The sequence below is a fragment of the Radiomyces spectabilis genome (genome assembly GCF_025331425.1).
Source record: "Radiomyces spectabilis strain NRRL 2753 chromosome Unknown BYT42scaffold_10, whole genome shotgun sequence".
Taxonomy (NCBI): domain Eukaryota; kingdom Fungi; phylum Mucoromycota; class Mucoromycetes; order Mucorales; family Radiomycetaceae; genus Radiomyces; species Radiomyces spectabilis.
This window is the reverse complement of record NW_026251935.1, coordinates 137819-157899: the sequence shown is the minus strand read 5'-3', so window position 1 is coordinate 157899 and position 20081 is coordinate 137819. Positions and strand designations below refer to the sequence as shown.

Here is a 20081-nt window from a genome sequence, read left to right as displayed (position 1 = left end):
ATTTTAGACTCAGTGGCCTCGTTTTTCTTAAAAACAAAAAGTGAACAGTGACTAGGCAGTCTTGCCTTTATTTCACGACGGTATGTTACTATGTAAGCGTTCTCTTGTTTCATTGTTGTGTTACGATCCAGATACCAATGCTTTACTCAAGAATCCCTGGTAAATTACAAATGAAATGATAATAATAATGATAATAATGGATCCACGTTATATCGATCGGGCCAAAGTCCCCTGATGAAACAGCGTTGAAATGGTTGTTTGGACACTGATATATCATTACGCGATATCAGCCAAACTATGCCCACAAAAAAAAAAGAACAAAATTTAAAACAGCAGTAAGTGCAGACAAGAAGGGTGGGATGGTTTTTTTTTTTTTTTTGGCATCTCGAAGGCGGTACCGGAATCACAGTTTAGAGTATCAGTGATACATTCTGTTCCTTGTACTGAAGTGTTTGATAAAGAATTGTTTATAGGAGCTTCCATCCACTCACCAGGTCTAATGTTTGTTCGTAAAACGATTGAAAAAGCATCCGTTGGTGATACCCATTGAAAGTGTGTATTTGGGTAAAGAATTTGAATTATACTTATTTGAGTCATCGTTTGAGTCCCTTATCCTACAACAAGCGTGTGAAATAATCAACAATACGTGTGAGAAAGATTCTGGCACATTGGCAGTGATAAAACTTGTGTACCTCTCCTGAAAAACCCTGAAAATGATCACACACACCAAAACGTCAAAGCGTTCGAAAATCTAAAAAGGTAAAAAAATGTCGCATGCTTGCCAACTATCAAAAAGGTCACTTGTGAATGAATGATAAAACGTCAAGTTATTTTCACAAAATAAGATGACCTGTAATGTTTGGCGAGTTAGTGCAGGTATATGGACGTATCGCACTCTAATATATATTGATTTCCCCCGGTCGCCGTATCTTACGCTGTTAATATTTGTTATGAGCAGCAAATCTTTTTGCTCGAGTCATGTTGCTGCTGAACGAAGCTGCTCACTAGCCTATGCTCCATGTGATTAATAAAGGGACATAGTGTCTTGCATTCTTTGTTTCTCAATATTAACTGTCGAAAAGGTCTTGCTTGCTTTTATGATTCCGTCTCTATATGCATATAACAAACAAAAAGACCATAGATATAGGCATGGAAAAAAGCGGTTTTTAAGCACAATTCACAGAGCATTCGCAACATACATTGACCATGACCAAATAAGATTTATTATGCGTTCTCTTGGCCCGTCAAAAATGCCTGGAAACATGTTCACAATGGCGTGACACATCCATTGACAGCCAATGCGCCGAGGAACCACGGGCTTGGAAAGTGTTGATATTTCACCAACGACGTAACCCAAAAATGAGGCAGTGTTGTTCATCAACAACACGATTTTTATTCATATTCATAGAAAAATTCGCTGCTCACACTAATAGAAACAGTGTCACAATTACTGAGAAAAGGGAGTTGGATGAAAAAGTAGCCAAACGTTGCAAGCCGTCGTTTTCACAGAAAAACAACTTTTTTCATTTGCTATCTTGCGTATAACTGGTTGACGTTGACCAGCGTGCGACTCTTTTGATACCGGAAGAAAGGGTCAAAATTATGATCTATCATACAAGTCAATGACAGTTTCCTGTGCATGCAGAACCCAACAATCTACTGTTGGAAAAGAGAGATATTGTGGTCGGCAAGTCCGGGACATAGCAAGGTCGATGAACATGGATGGATTGTTTGCCAGGCCCCGACGGCAGAGAATCTGTTTTTTTTTGCATTTTGTTTACATTTCCATTGTTACCTTCTATAAACAGTTAGTTCAAATATGCATTAAAGTTCAACGCATCCAAGGGCCAAAAAAATCCAAAACTAGATTCACACTCAGCGTCCAAGGCCCTTGAAAGTGGCCCGGCTTCATTTTTCGCTCTTGATTGAAAAGCCCAAACAAAAACACACAGTGTCCCTCTCTGAAACAGTACAACTTGCTTCATTTGGCGATTTGGGAAATTTTTTGAACTGGTTAATTGTCAACTGTGTGGATAAAATGTCATGTTATTGATGAAATGTTGTGGTTGGAACTGAAAAATTATTTCAAACCTTTCAATTTCCACTGTGTACCATGGATCGCATGGTATTGCAAGGTTTCATCTCTGTCAATGCCTTTTTCATACCATCCGCTTTTCCTCCGTCCATCTGACAGGTTGAGAAAAAATTCAAGTTTGACCTATTCCATTCCAACAAGTATCTCATCCGAGATAAACTTTATTCTGTATAGCGTAACGTGGTCTCTTTTTTCTCTCTTCGCAATCCCCTGAACTATAATGTATCATTCCAATCTGCGTTCCCTCGTGCTGTTTATTCATTGTTCAATCCAAGCATTGTCCACTGATAAACACAACAAAAAAAAAACGGAGTGCCATCTTTCCCGCTCAACATTCGCGGGTTGATGTTGTGGGCCATCAAAACAAAAAAACAATAAAAAAAAAAAACACAAAAAGGTCCGCGGACCTTCGGTTTTGTCGCTTTGGTATAAAAGTAGACCGTGGATGAAACAGGCATCTTCTTTTACTCACCTTGTCCACTTCTGGTCTTTCTCTCTTCCATGACGCATAAAATTGACGAACATACGCCTTTGGTATCGGACTCCATCCCACCACCACCGTTCAATGGCACCACCGCGATTAAATATGCTCCTTTGCCGTATTCTTCATCATGCACCAGTCTCGTATCAAAAACCAATGAAACCAGCCGATCCGCCAAACGGAAAATCATGTTTGCCGCTTGTCTAGCCTTGCTCTTCTTTGCTACGGAATTGACGGCCGGATACTTTGCAAATTCACTAGGTAACTGAAGGAACAAAGAAAAAGGGGGACGATTGCTATTGCCCGATACTCACATCACTTGCTAGCCCTCATGTCCGACGCATTTCATCTGTTGTCAGACGTAGCCAGTTTTATTGTCGCCCTGGTAGCCATTTACTTGGCCGAGAAACCGCCCACTAAACGTAAGGAAACCCCTGAAAGAAAAGGAGAAAGGTGGTTTGCAGTTTCTGATCACATCATCCTTTGTAGGACACACATTTGGGTTCCACCGTGCCGAAGTGATTGCTGCCCTGGTATCGGTGCTAACCATCTGGGTACTGACGGCAATCTTGGTCAAAGAGGCTATTGCACGACTACGAAACCCACAAGAAATCAATGCCAAACTGGTACGTCTAAACGGAGACTCTCTTGTATAAGCATTGACTCACTCCAGGATTTTCTCAGATGTGTATGACAGCGTCTATCGGCGTAGCTGTGAATGTAGTGTACGTATAAGGCGATCAAAAGGCGAAAAAAAAGTGATCACAGAAACCCATTGTCAGACAACCGTGTATTGATTCAGGATTCCTATGGTTACAGGCTGGCCTATGTATTAGGGGGTCATCACGATCACGACGGTTCGGGGAAACATGATCACCGTGCCATGGAGAATGGCGAAGCGACCACGACTGCATCTCAAAAGGTACGGCTCTTTATTTTTTTTTTTTTTTTTTTTTTTTTTTTTTTGTCTTGGCTCCTTCTCGCCAAAAAACGCAGACCGGATCTATTCACGGCGAATCCATGTGAACAGGAAAGGAATATCAATTTGCAAGCTGCGGCGCTTCACGTATTGGGTGATTTGCTAGCTTCAGTCGGTAAGGCATTGAATTTCTCTTTGAAAATATTTTCTTGCAGACTGACTTTGATTTTTTGAATCATAGGTGTGCTGATTTCGTCCATCATTCTTGTCTTCAAGCCTGAAATGACGTTTATGGATCCTTGTTGCACATTTATCTTTTCAATTCTGGTGTTGTATACAACGTACCATCTTGTCAAGGACTCCCTTGCCGTACTGATGGAAGGCGCACCACAACACATCCAAGCCGATGCCGTTGAAAAATCACTGGCGGAAATCCCCGGCGTCGTGGCCGTCCATGATTTGCATATCTGGACTTTGTCGCCCGGCAAGAGTTCATTGACGGCACATATCGTCGTGGCGCAGAATCCGCTCATCAATTATGACGAGGTTCTGACTTCCGGTCAGCGCATTGTTTCCGACCAGTTTGGTGTGCTTCATTCCACACTGCAAATCGAATCGGACCATGCTTACTTTACCAGCCACTGTCATCCCGATCTCTGTAGCAACCGACCTTGAGAACTCCCATCAATCCCTCCCCCCAATCCGCCTGCACTGCTTTGTGACCAATGCAGTGCGTAAATCATTATTCAAAAGATACCATTTCCATGAAAACTGCACTCCCCAAATCGACCATTTTTTTTGTATTCATAATCATATGTATATCCTGTGAAGAAATAAAAAACATCTCCATATAAAAAAAAAAAGGTTGTCATGATTTATAAGCAACTCGCTGTATTTTTTAAAGAAGAATAGTTTTCCCCTTTTTTATTGGATGTGAGAGATGACAGAGAAGAGAGAGAGAATAACGAAAAAAAAAACCATTTAGACTCTGCTAGCTTCACGGAAGTAGTCGTTGAGCTTGCCCTTGTTGGGGACGAACTTGACGTAGCAACCATCGGGACGGAGCTTGCCTTCGGAGCGAGCAACGATGTAGTCTTCGCGAGAGAGAGGAGTGAAACCCCACTTCTTGGAGACGATGATCTTTTGCTGACCAGGGAACTTGTACTTGCAGCGTCTCAAGGCTTCAATGACAACGGCCTTGTTGGAGTCCTTGGTACGGACGGAGAAGATGATCTGGCCAATGTTGACACGGGCAACGAGACCGTTGGGCTTGCCGAAAGCACCACGCATACCGGTTTGCAATCTATCGGCACCAGCGCACGACAACATCTTGTTGATACGGGTGACGTGGAAGGGATGGACACGGATACGCATGTGGAAAGAGTCCTTGCCGGAAGTCTTGGTGATGTACTTGTTACAACAGATACGGCCAGCTTCAAGAGCTTCAGCCGACAATTGTTCGTATTCGTTGGACACCAAGTGGACGCAAAGAGGGAAATCGTCGACGTGCGCCTTCTTGCGACCCAAATCGTAGATTCTGATCTTGGCATCGGGGACACCACGGCAGTATCTAGACTTGGGGTAAGGCTTGTTCTTACAGTAACGGTAGCAACGAGCGGGACGACGACCCATGGTTGATTCCTTTTTGAAAATGAATAAAAAGAAAAGGTTGAGTAAGCAAAGAAAAAGAAAGAAAGGAAAAAAAAGGTTTTGCTCAATTCCCCCAACATCCATCGCTCGCTTTTTTTTATATCATGCCACCCTGTATTAGTCATCAGACCACCGGTCGCTGTTCGTTTCGATTTTCGAACCATGACCAATGCCGGCAAAAAAAATAATAATCGTAAAATGCGTCATTTTCCATCGACTAGTTTTCTGCTTTTTTGGTGCAAGGGCCTTTGCTCGACATGGCAGACAAGTTCTGTGGGCGTGTCTCCTTTTTCGACTGCGGCATGCGTTTCATTGGAGCTGCTTACTCATGCTGAAGGTCGAGTTACCGAAGCACGGATACGACAAGGGTTGACAGCCATCGTCACCATCCATCCACTCAATCCATCATCCATTCATCCTCTTTTTTACCCTCCACCATGCAAGTAATACTAAGAAAATAGATTGGTAATACTCACCAATAATAAGTGGGGGGAAGAAGGAAGGTCGTTTGGATGGCTCTCCTTGATGAGCTTCTTGGGTTGGTCCGAACCGAATGGCCCGCAAGTCGGGCGAGTCGGGCGGGGAATGAAATTTTCCAATGAAAGATTTCTAGCCAAGACTATCAATGGAAAAAAGTATGTATTTGAAGGAAATCTCTGCATCATAGAACTATTATCAAGCTTTTCACACAAAGGTTGCTCATGATGATGCCATTCTTCCCTTTTACGTTGCTGAGAACCATGCTGAACCCAACACATTCCCTCTATAGAAAAATCGCCAAAAAAAAACCAGTGGTCTCTGCAATTGGAACAGATAAATAGACTGATTCAATGCAGCTTATTTTCTATGGCTCGCCCCTGTGCATTGAATCGTATTGGTGCCTCTCTGTTCAAACTAATCTTCCATAGGCTTCCATGTCTTCCTGTGTGCTATTGTATTAACGATCTCGACCTTTGATTGGTTGAAAAATGGACATTAGTGGCGAATAAAAAAAATTACCACTTTCGTTTTTGAATGGGACGAGATCAATGGTTACACAGCATGTATGCTCTGTCCAAAGGTTGACATTATTTAAATTTTGCGATCGATTGTTTTCATGAGCTTTGAAGATTGGATAGCTTCAAAGTCAACGCACTAAAAATTTGAAACCAATGATGTCATATTCTGCTTCTGCGGCTTTACTGAACGGAGAATTGCTGGCATGTCCCGTTTGGGGTCATTTTTTCCTTAATCATTTGCGCGGTTTTTTTATCTCATTAGAGTTTTTTATTATTCTTTCGCATCAAAATCTGTAAATGTCGAATAAGGCTTACGAACAAGGAACGTACAATCAAAATCAACAGTATTATCCCCCACCGCCACCACAAGACTATGGTCAAGGTTCTCCGTACCAAGGCGGTTACTATGGACAACAGCAACAATACCCGCAACAAGGTAAAAGAATGGGGTTCAATGTGGACAACCACCATGGTTTGATTCCGAATCAAGACGGACGATCTTACAATTGACGAAATTGTAGGTTACTACCCGCCACAACAACCAATGTATGTGCAGCAACCAGCGCAACGAGACACGGGGGCAGCAAACAGTTGCCTTGCTTGGTAAGTTCCTCGAGCTCACTCTCATTGAAAGCCTTAACTAACTGGAAGTAATCGTTAGTTGTGCCGGTTTAATGTGTTGCTGCGCCGCCGAAGAATGTTGTGAAATGCTAATGATGTGTTAAAAACTATGTTTTCAACCATGGTTGTTCATCCATAATGAAGACTTTCCAAAAATGACTTGATAGTAATCAGCTCACGCATCCTACTATGCTCTTTATCAAATATCGCGTTATTTCTTATATAAACTATTCAAATAAAAAAGTTATATGTCATTTTTTTTCTTAATGCAGATACGCGTGGGGGTATGAAGCTCCAAACATGTACTTTTTTTCCCTTGCTTGACAGGCATGATGCGCGGCATTTCAAAGTAATACAAAAAAGGCGATTGAAAAAAAAGAAGCTATTTTTTTTTTCGACTTGGATTTTTTTTTTATGTGTGACGCTGCGCTTTCATAAACCCTTTCAACCTTTCAGCCATGTCGGACACGGACCATCAGCCCATGATACGCTGCAGTGTTGAACACTGTCAACAGCTTGGTAGGATACAGACCGGGGGGGTGGAGGAAGGGCTACGGAGGAAGAACTTCGTGAAGGGCAGGGGACTAATGCCGAGGGTTAGTGGGACAGGACGACATGCAACTTCATCAAGACCGGCATCTCGCAGAACAACTTGAAAATGAACAACTACTCGAACAGTCCTCAACGTCTTCCAACAAGGTAAAGGAAAAAGAATGAAAACGAAAAAATGTGGGCTTGGAAAACAACGTCACAAAAGACAGGCTAAGATTAAATACGACCCCAAATCCATTGGTATTTTAGAGAAAGCATTCCATCGATCAATCTCAAGGTTACACAGTAGATGCGCATAGAAAACGAATATGTACCAGCGAAACTCAACCGGCACGGCTAAGGATCAATGAAGACGACGATCTGTGGACCATGCTGGAACCTCTAAAAGAAGAATCCCGGACAGCAGGTAGAGAGGACAATCGAAACGAATTGGATCGTTTATTGGTTGCTGAAAAAACGGATGGTCTTTTTTTTTTTTTGACTAGGCGTTATTCCACGACTGCAACCTCAATTTTCGCGGGCCAATAGTAAAAAGTCTAATACCGTGGCGGCGTACTTGTGCAGTCCTTATACCGATCATATTTCCACGGGATACACAGATCTGGGATGGGGTTGCGGATATCGAAACTGTCAAATGTTGATGACTTTTCTCGAACGGCAAGAAGAACAAGCCCAACCTCTATTAAAACAAGTACCCGATATTCCCGGATTGCAACTGCTTCTCGAGAAGGCCTGGCGCGAAGGCAAGTTACTGTTCGATTGCTTTTAATACGATGGATCCACCACCACCATCATCATCATCATGCTTACATGCCAATGTTTAATCACTACAGGTTTCGATCCGCAAGGGGCTGAACAATTAAATCACCAGGTTTTCGACACGCGTAAATGGATTGGCGCGACAGAGGTGTATGTGATGCTCGTTTACCTCGGGATTCGATGTACGGTACTGGACTTTGATCGGCCAACGGGACCCAATCATACGCACGATATTTTATTCGACTGGATTCAGGCCTATTTTGAAGGCGCCATACCCACCAAAGAAGAAAAAGCAGATCAGCGAGACAAAGACGAGAAGCAGACGGACGCCTTTCAGTTACTGATGCAATCAAAGCAACAACCCCAAAATGTGCACGTCACCGATCGACCGCCGCTCTATTTACAGCATTCAGGCCACAGTCGAACGGTGATTGGGATAGAAATATTGGAAGACGGGAATCGAAATTTGATCATGTTTGATCCTGGCCGAAGAATGCTGCGTTCGTACCATTCCGATTACCCACGCGGCGCTCCACGACCGCGGCCCGCATACACGGAGCCGGAAGATGATGTGGAAGAATCGGCGCTGTCCTCCGCGACCGGCGATGAAATTGACAGTTGCAGTAGTGGTACAAGTACACCGACAAAACTGGACAGCGGCGATGACGATTTCACCCACCTCCCTTCGACCCTTCATGACGACTCGTCGTCCCCATCACGCAAACCATTGAATTCATCCAACACGAACAAAGTGAATCGATTACTAAGATATCCTCCCTCCCCTCGTCACAATTTACCCCCCAATCTTCTTCGGCCATACCGCGTGGACGCGAAAGCCATTGCCAAGAATAGACAATATCAGTTACTGGTGCTTGGAGAAGTGGTAGATCAACGTACCAAGGGAGGCACCATGATGTGGAATAGCAATACCGCCTATCTTTTAACAGAATGGGAACGAGAAATGATGAAAAAAGTCACCAGTATTACAGCTTGAACAACAACAACAACAACAACAGCGGATCACATTACACTTGTTTATTATTATTTCGCGTGTTTCTTCTTTTCTTTATACATACTATTACATTCTTGATCAAGTTGGGTCGTCGACAGACAAAAAAAGTGACTAAAAAGAGGTTTCATATAAACTGTACAGTGTTGGTAATATTTACATGTGTCATTCAAAAAACCAATAAAAAATAAAATAATATTATAATAGCGCACCACGCGGGAAGCGTCGGCGCATACCAGTATCTACTTTATATTCCAAAATAGCCCCTTCCAATCCTAAAAATTCAATCAAATCGATTTTGAGATTTAGTGGTGGTTCAGTTGATTTTTTCTTTTGGATGGTCGCACACTTCACACTTACCAACAAACATGCTTTGACTGTCGGGTGAGAACGAAAGACCGGTAATCGGTGTATCGTAAGCTGCGGGACCGACACGGATCGTTTGCATGGCGTCAAACGTCCGTGCGTCAATAATGTTGACGTGGGACACATGTTCAGTGAAAGCGAGCAAGTCCACCGCACCGGACTGGGTGAATTTCACACACCGAGCCGCCCCCTTGGTGATCGACGTATTCTAAGAACCGTGCATGGGATCAGCGAGTTGCATACAAGTTGGAATCAATAAGAAGAAAAATTGGTTATACCTGATTGCCTCCAAATTTGCATAACGGTTGTCGATTACGGATATCCCAAACGTGAACGGTACCGTCCTGACTCGCCACCGCAAACTTGTCCGAGGTATGGTTCCACGAAACCGAGAAATTCGCATCACGAGAAGCTGTGGCATCATGACGACAATGTGATGGTTGGTAAGTATATTGAATCGGTTCGCTTACTTTTTGCGCGTGAGAGGTTATTATTTACCTGCCATGGTGGCCACAAGATCATATCGACCCGATAACGTGATGGCAAACAAATGAACATTATTGTCATCACCGACAGCCACCATTTTGCCTCCATCCGGACTGACAGCAGCTGCGATTTTAAGAGAAATAAAAAGTAAGAGAGAGAGTCGGTGAGTCGTTTTTCTCGCTTTCTTGCTTAGTTTTCGATTTTTTTTTTTTTTTTTTTTTTTGTCATCTACATACTGTGATTGACGGCGGTGCGGAAATTGAGTGTGTCAATATGCTCCAGATAAGGAACGGTGAACACACGAATGGTAGCGTCATTGTTGGCTACCAATAGGCGTGTATTACCATGGACTTGCGACAGACAAAGACCATTATTGATAGTACAGTTGGGAGATGTGGTAATGGTCCTACATAGACAGTTAAAGCCAGGGTCCCAAAGTTGAAAAGAATTTCATCAGCACCCTACATTTGATTTTCATTCTCCAGATTCCGTAGTGTCAAATCACCTCGCTGTCCACCGGCCGCAACGTATCCAAATCTGGTAAAAAAAATTCATGATGGTTTTTAATCATCTGCTGCTGTACAACTTTGGACGTAAGTTTGGCGTCATAGAGCCCTACCCTGTTGTCATGCATGTGGGCGGATACCCGATTTCACTCATGAGAAACTCTCGATGACCGGTTTTGTAGTTATACTACCGTATTGTTTGTTTATGTTTTCATACGACTTGGATAAACATTTCATCTCCAATTTACCTCAAAGACGTCTTGACCGGTAGGCACAATGAGTCCCGTCGCATAAGGTTCTTGTCGAGTCAACACCAGATCTCGAAGTTGCCTACCCACATTGCGATGGTTACGGCGCTGCGCAATGATGACCATGACCCCAATGGCGGAATGACCAAGTTCCAGGCTTTGCACTTACCAGTGATGAATACTGACTTTTTGGTCATGGATTCGGGGCTTTACTCTTACATACTGAACTGGATCTCTGTCAATTGACCGTGAAAAATGAGTATCAATGAAACCACAGGTTGGTGGGTCAAAAGAGATCGAGGGAAATCGTAAAAGATTGTTTATTTAATCTTACCTTGATACACAAGCGGATTCGATAACGGTCATTTTTGGAATGTGATTGTTTGGATCCGTGCTTTTAAAAGAACAAATAGCATGAAAAAACCCAAGAAAAGCAAATCGTCTTTTAGTCTCATTCTCGTTGACCCTAAACGAAAATAAATTCTCCAAAGCGCTGCATGACAACAATGTTTCACTCCGGCCAAGTTAAAAGCACCGTGTGCAATGAAAAAAAAAAATTTAGGTGTCAGATTGTTTAAATGATTTCCCAACCTCCGACTCAAACCGCGTTTCTGACCCTCATCAATTCCCCATTCGTAGTCACCGCAACCCAAGCAACAGAACCTGCGCAAACGCACACCACCGCCAATTGATCGATTTTGAATAAGGAAGGCAACTATTAGCCTAGTTTCCATTAAACCATTTTCAACATGGTTTTCCCAGGCTCATTAGCTCTTTTTGGAAATAGACAAGATAACACCATGCGACAGTTTATGCGCCGCACAATGCGTAAATTATAAAAAACTTGCACAGGGGACGACTGTCTTTGGCCTGTCTCTTTTTGACGTATGTATGAAATGATGGGTTGAGTGTTTTTTTTATCCACGTATATTACATTGAATATCATAAAACAAAGATCTACTCTCTCTCTCTTTCTTTTCATACCACGAGACGCAAAAGACGTTGCGAAGTCGGTGATTTCATGGATCGGATTATGTCCTTCAATTGTACAGCGAGCTCGGTCGATTTCACAAATCGTACTCGAATATGGTATCTAAACATTTCAACCGTTGAGCTTGATGACAACCAAAAAATCATCCCATCTCGTCGACAAATTTTAAAAACTTACAAGAAATCAAACACTTGTTCTAACGCCTGAGTTGACCAGCCATCCTTCATATCCATATGGCTCGTCACTTGTTTCACCATGTACATCAATTCAACCACCAGCTATCAAAATTTTTTCACCTTGTCAGTCATTGCCCACGCTTCATAAAGAAATAAACTTGCTTACCTCTGCATCCGTGCTGTCCAACTTGTCGAGTCTGTGCAGCGCGGGACCGATGAGGAAGCAGATGTACAAGAGCTGGACATCGGTGCGTAAACGGCCGGATAATCGTAGTGATCGAAGATATTCCAGAAAGATACTAAAAGCATCCAAACTCGAGTAGTGGAGAATACTGTGAAAGAGACACAAGAAGCTGTTGGGCGCATTGGTGCTGTAATTATGAAGATTAAATTTGTAGTCGTTGAAAATATACGGAAACATCATGGCCTTCCGCAGTCGCACACTCATCGAATCTTTGAGAATCGCTGTCGTAGAGAAATCAGGAAGCGAAGGTGTCATGACATAACGTCCATTCGTTCGTTTCGGGACACCACAACGGATCTTTTTTGATACAAAAAATAGAAACAAGCTCAATTATCTTCTTCCCTCGCCGGATGCGTTCTTTCTCACTTACCAGTCGACAAGGTTCAGAAACTTCCAAAAGATACCGATTGGTCAAAATCACTTGATTAAGTTCTTCCCAGATCAGACGCATAAAAGCATCCGATGGCAGCGATGACATTAGCAAGCCGATCGCGTGAATCGTCAGCGCAGACACTCCCACATGGTGCGACCCACGCAGTAAAGCCATGTCAAGAATATGCTTGACAATCTTTTCCGGCATCACCGGCGTCAACATAATTTCAAGCGTGGCGATGGAAATCGCTTCAATGGCCGGACTTCCTATCTCCCTGAAATGTCTTTCGGGAAGATCGGGTCGTTTTCTTGGAGCGCATTTCTGTGGATTCAAATCTGAAATACAAAGTTTAAATCATCGGATGACAGTGACAAGAACGACATCTTTGATACATACTTTCAACAAGTTTATAAATGGCACGTTCGTAGTAAGCCGTATCGAATGCACTGCCATCCATTTGCTCGTCTCGAGAATACATCATCGCTTCCGGCGCAATGTCGTACTGATTAAAATCTATGAATAAAAAAGCAGCACGAAAGTGTTCAGTCAAAAAAAGTAGTTTAGTAGAGTGGTCCAAGCTGGAGTCATTGAAGGAGGATTCATTACCTAAAAGTCGTAGTATCTTTTTACAGATACGGGTATCTCGTAGCGTGGTTGAAGGATAATAGTAGAGGAGGAGGTTGCAGACAAAGGACAGTGGATATGGATGGGAATAGAATAGATGACCATATCGATCCAGAATTTCGCCCAACAAGTCGGTTTGCGAGTGTTCGATTAATCGTGTAATCAGTAATTCCAAGCTTGCCATGAATTCGCTAATGACGTTTGTCAAATAAATCGGCATCGGAGATTGGAGTGGCGGATCAAACGTCGTGGACGCATGATCGCTCCGTGCAAACGCTTCAAACTCGTGGTATTCGGGAAATTCGTTCAGGTACCGCATTAATTTCTCGTGGAAATCTTCTTCGGTCCAATGGCGAGGACTGAATTCAAGCGAATCCCACTTGTTCACTCGATTCTGGAATTCATGTGATTCACACAGTAAATAACGCACGTAACTGAACGCTCGCGTCGTACGTTCCGGCGATCCGCTCCCCTTCATCAACGCAGCAATCACATGGTTGAAATCAACCCACTGATACTTCCAAATGATCGTATTCAGGAACATGCCACACTACAATTTTTTTCCGTCATGAGCATCTTATCCATTCCGTCACATCTCCCCAAAGTTCCCTTTTACCATATCACGATTGTTCGTGCGTGGATCCATCAGTAGCACAAAATCAATCAGGTCAATGACGTTGGTCGCCATTCTTGATGGAGCAATCAGCAATAATAATTTTCGGACGGCTGTAACCGAAGCATGAGTAAATCATGATCAACCGCGGCTTGATTTTTTTTTGTCAATCTATTCACTTACATGGCATATGGAATCCGTCCACGGATTGTCGCATCACCGCCATCATCCAAAGCATACACAGTAAATCTGGTTGATGTTCAAGTGTGCCAAAGTGCTGTAAAACCTCGCGCTCGGCCTCGGGCGAACCTTGCAAAAGATAGGCAGAATACGACTTGTTATTGGTGAGCAATTGTTGGATCCGTGCAGGGTCGACGGCAGGACGAGAGGCGATGGATTGATTCGGCGAATCGGGGTCCGTATAAAATTGTCGTATCGCTTTGGGGAAATACTGGATGGACTCTGGCGACCATTCGAGCTTGTACGTGTATAAGCTGGATAATACGCGGTACACTTGCTCGGTCTTGATATCGGCCTGGCCTCTTGTTTTAATCAGACGGCTGATGGTGGCTACCATGGCTCGAGCCAACATCTCGGACTCGGCAAACCAGATTGGCTTATCACGGTTGGGATCATCCAGAGACCGTAGTACCTTGACATCGATTTGCATTCGCTAAAAAATGAGTAGCATTTCTTATTAAAAAATCGGACCCCTGCATATTTTGTGATACGATGTACTTACAATGATATTCGATGCAAATGATTCCACCACTCGGTAGCCCTGCCGGTGATCAAGGTGAGAAATAGAATATCGAATGTAATGCAGCAGTCCTGGTGACAATGGAGAATATGTAAGCCAAAGGTTAAGGATCCCAAGGTGAGAAAAAATGAATAGGTCGTCAAGACAACCGTTAGCCCTATGGTATGCCTCATCATGAAGTTATCAGAAAAAAGGATATTTTAAGAATCGAACAAAGCGATAGGTCATCAGCTGAAGCATGGTATGCAACCAGCGCATGGTTTGATCAGGGAATGGCACGACTTCCCCATTATTGCGTTCAGCATCCGTCCGCATTTTGATCAGTTTGTCGCATCGCAGCAGTTTGTCAAAGATTTCCTTGATCATCAATTCGGCTCTACATTCACATTCGTTACCCCATCCACGGTTTTTTTTTATCTGTTGCTCGAATAACAGATCCATTTTTTCACGATCCACTTACGAACAAGGCGCACTATACAGTAGCTTATAAACTACATCCAACACTTGGGGTGGCACACACGCAATGGGTGGCGAGGTATTGGCCTGATACCGTGGCCCCAATTCGCTATCCAGCATCATTTTGTAAATCACTTGCAGTAATCTAATCATATAAAAGAAGAAATTTGACATGAGAGTCAGCAGCCGCATTGTTTTTGATGTTGTTTGTATATGTACCGATGTTTTGCGTTCACGCTGAGCAAATCCAGTAATTTGTAGCATAAAGTGCCGCCCTTGATGTAGGTGGTGGAAGGGTGACCAAGGGTGCCGATGTCGGCCTTGGTCGGGACCAGATACACATACAACGTATAAGGCACCACATCCTGTATCAGTTGACTTTCGATAGCCACTTTTGTCATTTCTTGAGCATCGAGATTATGGAATAATGTAAAATTGGTAGGCACGTTTTCTAGTAACGTAGCAAAGGGTTATATATAAGATGGCTCAGGTCTGGGTCCGTAGTTCTTCCATGCATAAACTTACTATGATAATGATGGTTAAAATATACTTGAATTTGGTAACAAAGACCCGCATATCGAAGTGAGGCGGCAAGTTTTGGATGGCGCTGCTTGATATTGATGACATCCTTGATAGAATCTTTTTGATGGTTAATCTATAAAAAGCGTGTTAGCACACCAATTGGATCTTTCTTCTTTTTGGATAACGAGATAATACTAACCGCACACTGTAATGACAGATCACGTAACGAAAAGGCGTCCATGGATAGGATTTGGTCTTCGTTGTATAAGCACACTAGCTTATCAAACAATGTCTCCTCATTTTCAAAATCCTTTTGTATGACTGTCGACGACACTTTTTCGATATCTAGAAGTCAAGCATAAATTCGATAAGTCCTGATTGATCATCCAGTAGGGGTTTTGTGACCTTACAAAATAACTGCAGCAGTAACCACACGAGACCATTATCTTTGCGAAGACGATCTTTGGTACCGGGAGGATAAGCTTCGCCATCGGAAGCATAAACTAAATCATAAAAATCCTGCAAAATGTCTTCATAAGAGAAGAACCTGCCATTCAATTGGTCAGTGTCACTGTAAAACAAAGAAAGAAAGAAATTCTTGGATTCTGTCCATCTACTCACTCTGCAGCGACGAAACTGTATAACTGATCTGCGGTTTCATTCATCAGTTCCCACAAATCCATATTGGAAGGAATTGACATCTTGATATCTTCGCCACGAATACCGCCGTGGGCTGCGTTGAATGATTCTTTCTCTCGTTCGCTTACTGTTGAATGCAACACCGCACCATCGTCAGTCTCATCTTTGTTCTTTTTTCATACAGTCCCCACAAAAGCTTTACCGTCCCGTTTGCCTGGCCGGCTGTGCTGTTGAATACAACGAATCACATCTCTAGCCTTGGCCACCATGGCTTTTCGTATTTGCGTATTATCCAGTCCAGATTGACTGAGAGACATGGCTAATTGGCGAAATTCATCCATGGACGCTCGTTGGAACAACAAGTCGCGAAAATGGGTTTCAATGTTGGTCGAGTTGCCTTCCTTGACAAAATCAATCTTTTTTGCAAGAAAATAAAATAGATCAGACATAGGGTTCATTTTTTCTTTCTTTAGCTCACTCACCAGATCTCCTTCAAACATGTGAAAACTTGTTCGCGTGGTTAGATCATTGTATTCATGTCGACGGCTCATTTGGTAGATCAAGGGCCAAGACGCGTCTGTGATATTTGATTGTTATGCTTTTGCAGGTACATTTCTAGCGATGAAGAGACGTAGCAATGGCTTACCTGGAGGCATCATTAAAAACGCAAGATGCCGTCGCCTTTTCCCCAGTTCATTGATAAACTTTTCCATCGTCCAATGAACACTTTGTGCAAATGTGCCGCGAAGAAAATGGCCGTACACATCGGGTAACTATACGCTCTTGAATATGAGCCTTTTGAGGCCGCACGGAAAAAGACGATTGCTTACCGCCACAATAATATCGTAATGCGATACCGCTCCGGCGCCGTCATCCGAAGGACCGAGCAATAGCAAGTTGATCAGCTCTTTCCCTTTGTTGACACAGTTTACTTCACCGGTAGATAAATTGGATGGCAAGGTGTTGATTTCACGAAGCATATGCTTGATAATGTTGATGGCCACCAGAGTAGGTATATTGTCGAGTAATTTGGGCTCTTGATGGATCGATGTTATCATGTAATTTAATGTCATCATCCATATTTTGTGATTGGCAATCGACGGTTGAGGCACCACCACGGGTGGAGCTGTATTCAAAAAATGACCGTAAAACTCGGGGAACTGTTTTTTTTAAAAGAGGGATCAAGTGAACATTCAACGGTTAATCATTTCCGATCCTCTTCGATGTCGTATCTCGTGCTTACCGAGTAAATCACGTCGTAATAAGACACGTGAACGAGGTTAGCTGCATTGTCGATCCCTTGGCCGGACTTTTGGTCTTTGAGGAAAAAGAAATTCAGCATTTCTTGACCCAAAGAGAAGCATGTCTCTTGCAGATCATCCATCTGTTTCCACGGTAAACGGGTGAGTTCCAACAAGATATGTTTGCTCATGCCGAGAATCACGGGATTGGTGAGTCCGGCGTTGAAAAGGGCCTGACGACTGTTGCTTCGGAGACAAGAAAGCATAAACTGCATGGTGATGATCCACGTTGACAGCATGGTCGGCGTCGGCGCTGGCGTAGTTCGAAAAGAGATGCTCACTGTCAGTTCTTCGAAAAGCTGACCGAGCGGAAACGGCGCAAAGGAAACTGTGGCCGTGCTCGGTTGGGCGGGCGTGACGGGAATCACTTGCAGTAGGTGATGAAGAAACGTCATGAGCCGGATCGATTTGGTTAAAGTTAACGGTGTTTCAACGTATTTCAACATGACCGTCTTCAGGGGCTCGATCTAATCAAAAACGCATTTATGCTTCCGAGGTCCTCATCTTGACTTCTCCACGGAGATCTACTCGCTTACCATGCCACCAATTTGACAAGCTCGCACATACTCATGCACAAAGTTATCAAAGTCGAAACGAGTCGTGTGCAAAGGAAAGGGAAGAATCGAGTTATCGTAACGTTCTTCTTCCACATCAACGTTTGGATGTAGCAAGTGAACACGTCTTCGTTTGGCTGATTTTCGGCGAAAAAAGCTATGGAACAGTATTAATTCCTGATGTGTCGCAGTGAGGACCTCATTCCCAGCGCAGTCGCAAACTACTTGCCCGTAATAAGCTTCGCCATCAGCCAATCCCGACGGAAGCAGATCCTAGAAGGAAATGTTACAATGGAGTACGAGCAACGGACAATGACAGGTCGTCTTACCGCGGTATTCACATCCTGTATGTCTGCAAATAAGCGAGTAACGACAGATCTAAGCGATTCCATTCTGCACGACTTGTAGGCATCCGTTCAGACACTGAGCGTAGCAGAACAATCGTGGGCGGAGTAATAATACGGTATCCAAGCACAAGAAAACCGACGTCACACTCAATCGCTCGGTTTCGCTTCTTGCAGACAAAAGTGCTGGCTCTTTTTTTTTTTTCTTCACTGCATCTTTTTGAGCATTTCCCCTTTTTCATCTTTGGAATATAAGAATGATGCCTTCTTCTCGATCACCTCGTCGTTACCAACGATCTCCTTCACCTTATCGTCGCCGTCGTAGCCGATCACGGTCGCCTCGTCGATACCGACGTTCACCTTCTCCACGTCGACCTTCATCCTCTCCACGTCGACGTTCACCCTCTCCACGTCGACGCTCACCTTCTCCTCGCCGACAAGATCGATCGTCATCTTATTCACGCCGCCGAAATTATTCACGCGACAGCCCACGATCGCCCGCCAACAACCGTCGAAGACGAGATCAGAAGGATGAATTCGAAATCATTAATGGGGTTCCCAGACTCCCCGGGGAATCGGCTCTTGCATAGTAAAGTATCCCACTGAATTTCAACTGTTGCAGGGTTTTCTTAACTTTATCTCGTTCTTTTTTCTAGTCGTGAACGAGTCCGACAACAAACCACAGTGATGGTGTGGGCGCCTTCTCCTGAACCTCGTCGTCGTTCACTGACACCAGAACATGGGAAATCGTCACGTAAACGTCGAGCTTTGTCCGACAGTGAGGATTCAGAAAGCAGCAGTGAAGAGGAACGTCGTCGTCGGCGAAAACACAAACATAAGAAATCATCCAGTCGTCGAAAGAGATCCAGCAAACATAAAAAGAGAAGACGCCATGCTACCCCTTCCTCCTCGTCTTCCTCATCGTCCTCCTCCTCAAGTTCAGAATCAGAAACTGAAGACAGAGATATGCGTCTAAATAAGCATACACCGGAAAAAGAAGAAACTGTTCTTGAAGTGGATCAATCACAACTCGATGCCGTCGACGACCTGTGGGTGGAAAAAGAAGGTAACTATCATTAATTCACCTTTTCAAAGTTTTTTACTCATCCTTTGTCAAATGATGCTACCTTCCATTTAGTCAATATCGCTGACGATTTAGCCCCTGTGGGCCCTGTACCCATCTCTGCAGATGACGATATGCCCGATGAGAGAGCGTAAGTGGAAAGGAAATGAAACGGTCATGATGCAAAGAAGGACTGACGCGAATTGGATGCTTAGGTATGGTGGAGCGTTGCTTCCTGGTGAAGGTTCTGCCATGGCGGCTTATGTACAGCAAGGCAAACGTATTCCTCGTCGTGGTGAAATTGGTTTAAGTGGTGAAGAAATTGCTGATTTCGAAAAAGCCGGTTATGTCATGAGCGGTAGCAGGTAAGAGAAAATAGCCAACTCATCATAGGCCGTAGCCGAACTTGAAAATAATGTCTTTTTTTTTCGTTGTAGACATCGTCGTATGAATGCTGTGCGTCTTCGTAAAGAAAATCAGGTCATTTCTGCGGAAGAAAAACGCGTGTTACTGCAGCATGCTCAAGAACAACGCATGAAACGTGAAAACGAAATTATTTCAGAATTTAGAGAAATCGTGAGCGACAAGTTCAAACGGGCAGATTAAAGAACGCAAATGACAATATTTGGAAGACAGTATGATCAGAATGAAGAAAAGAGCATGTTATAAAAAAAATGGAACAAAGAAAGAAGAAGTAGTAGAAAAAAAAAAGGAAGGATGTAAATAGAAAA

At 43.4% G+C, this 20081-nt stretch overlaps 8 protein-coding genes across 8 annotated transcripts; 4 read left to right on the top strand and 4 right to left on the bottom strand.

Annotated features, from left to right (window-relative positions):
• Positions 1–2596: 2596 nt before the first annotated feature.
• On the top strand, positions 2597–4170 carry BYT42DRAFT_615950 (cation efflux protein; the record flags this gene model as incomplete). Its single annotated transcript, XM_051572017.1, has 7 exons — positions 2597–2837; positions 2903–2998; positions 3066–3202; positions 3261–3301; positions 3396–3498; positions 3607–3670; positions 3737–4170. 7 exons carry the CDS (start codon positions 2597–2599, stop codon positions 4168–4170), a joined length of 1116 nt encoding a protein of 371 aa, XP_051420868.1.
• A 305-nt stretch (positions 4171–4475) lies between these two features.
• Positions 4476–5129, bottom strand: BYT42DRAFT_577847 (60S ribosomal protein L10-A; the record flags this gene model as incomplete). The annotated part of the gene is made up of 1 exon (XM_051569219.1): positions 4476–5129. A coding segment is annotated over one exon (653 nt), but the record flags the coding sequence as incomplete, so codon positions are not given.
• A 1311-nt stretch (positions 5130–6440) lies between these two features.
• BYT42DRAFT_615948 (uncharacterized protein) lies at positions 6441–6868 on the top strand (the record flags this gene model as incomplete). Its single annotated transcript, XM_051572016.1, has 3 exons — positions 6441–6579; positions 6665–6746; positions 6805–6868. The coding sequence occupies 3 exons, from the start codon at positions 6441–6443 to the stop codon at positions 6866–6868; spliced, it is 285 nt and encodes a 94-aa protein (XP_051420866.1).
• A 337-nt stretch (positions 6869–7205) lies between these two features.
• BYT42DRAFT_44014 (peptidase family C78-domain-containing protein) lies at positions 7206–9176 on the top strand. Its single transcript, XM_051563487.1, has 4 exons — positions 7206–7463; positions 7566–7722; positions 7802–8059; positions 8150–9176. Exons 1-4 carry the CDS (start codon positions 7380–7382, stop codon positions 9067–9069), a joined length of 1419 nt encoding a protein of 472 aa, XP_051420865.1. The 5' UTR covers positions 7206–7379; the 3' UTR covers positions 9070–9176.
• On the bottom strand, positions 9176–11239 carry BYT42DRAFT_43966 (WD40-repeat-containing domain protein). The gene is made up of 10 exons (XM_051563485.1): positions 11025–11239; positions 10860–10925; positions 10691–10772; positions 10556–10629; positions 10402–10473; positions 10173–10342; positions 9949–10059; positions 9729–9862; positions 9445–9658; positions 9176–9359 (listed from the first exon to the last, which is right to left on the bottom strand). The coding sequence occupies exons 1-10, from the start codon at positions 11054–11056 to the stop codon at positions 9283–9285; spliced, it is 1032 nt and encodes a 343-aa protein (XP_051420864.1). The 5' UTR covers positions 11057–11239; the 3' UTR covers positions 9176–9282.
• On the bottom strand, positions 10899–11559 carry BYT42DRAFT_43978 (uncharacterized protein). The gene has a single exon (XM_051563486.1). The coding sequence runs from the start codon at positions 11422–11424 to the stop codon at positions 11053–11055; it is 372 nt and encodes a 123-aa protein (XP_051420863.1). The 5' UTR covers positions 11425–11559; the 3' UTR covers positions 10899–11052.
• A 21-nt stretch (positions 11560–11580) lies between these two features.
• BYT42DRAFT_577826 (mediator complex subunit 23-domain-containing protein) lies at positions 11581–18447 on the bottom strand. The gene is made up of 24 exons (XM_051569218.1): positions 18273–18447; positions 18173–18216; positions 17926–18100; positions 17332–17856; positions 16919–17248; positions 16735–16861; positions 16571–16665; positions 16291–16504; positions 16071–16215; positions 15860–15996; positions 15649–15794; positions 15453–15582; positions 15147–15378; positions 14932–15072; positions 14671–14847; positions 14454–14562; positions 13895–14384; positions 13715–13824; positions 13081–13648; positions 12871–12987; positions 12472–12809; positions 12024–12398; positions 11859–11959; positions 11581–11783 (listed from the first exon to the last, which is right to left on the bottom strand). Exons 1-24 carry the CDS (start codon positions 18333–18335, stop codon positions 11669–11671), a joined length of 5004 nt encoding a protein of 1667 aa, XP_051420862.1. The 5' UTR covers positions 18336–18447; the 3' UTR covers positions 11581–11668.
• On the top strand, positions 18274–19985 carry BYT42DRAFT_43818 (ras-induced vulval development antagonist-domain-containing protein). Its single transcript, XM_051563484.1, has 5 exons — positions 18274–18876; positions 18944–19353; positions 19426–19501; positions 19566–19715; positions 19788–19985. The coding sequence occupies exons 1-5, from the start codon at positions 18545–18547 to the stop codon at positions 19954–19956; spliced, it is 1137 nt and encodes a 378-aa protein (XP_051420861.1). The 5' UTR covers positions 18274–18544; the 3' UTR covers positions 19957–19985.
• The last annotated feature ends 96 nt before the right edge of the window (positions 19986–20081 follow it).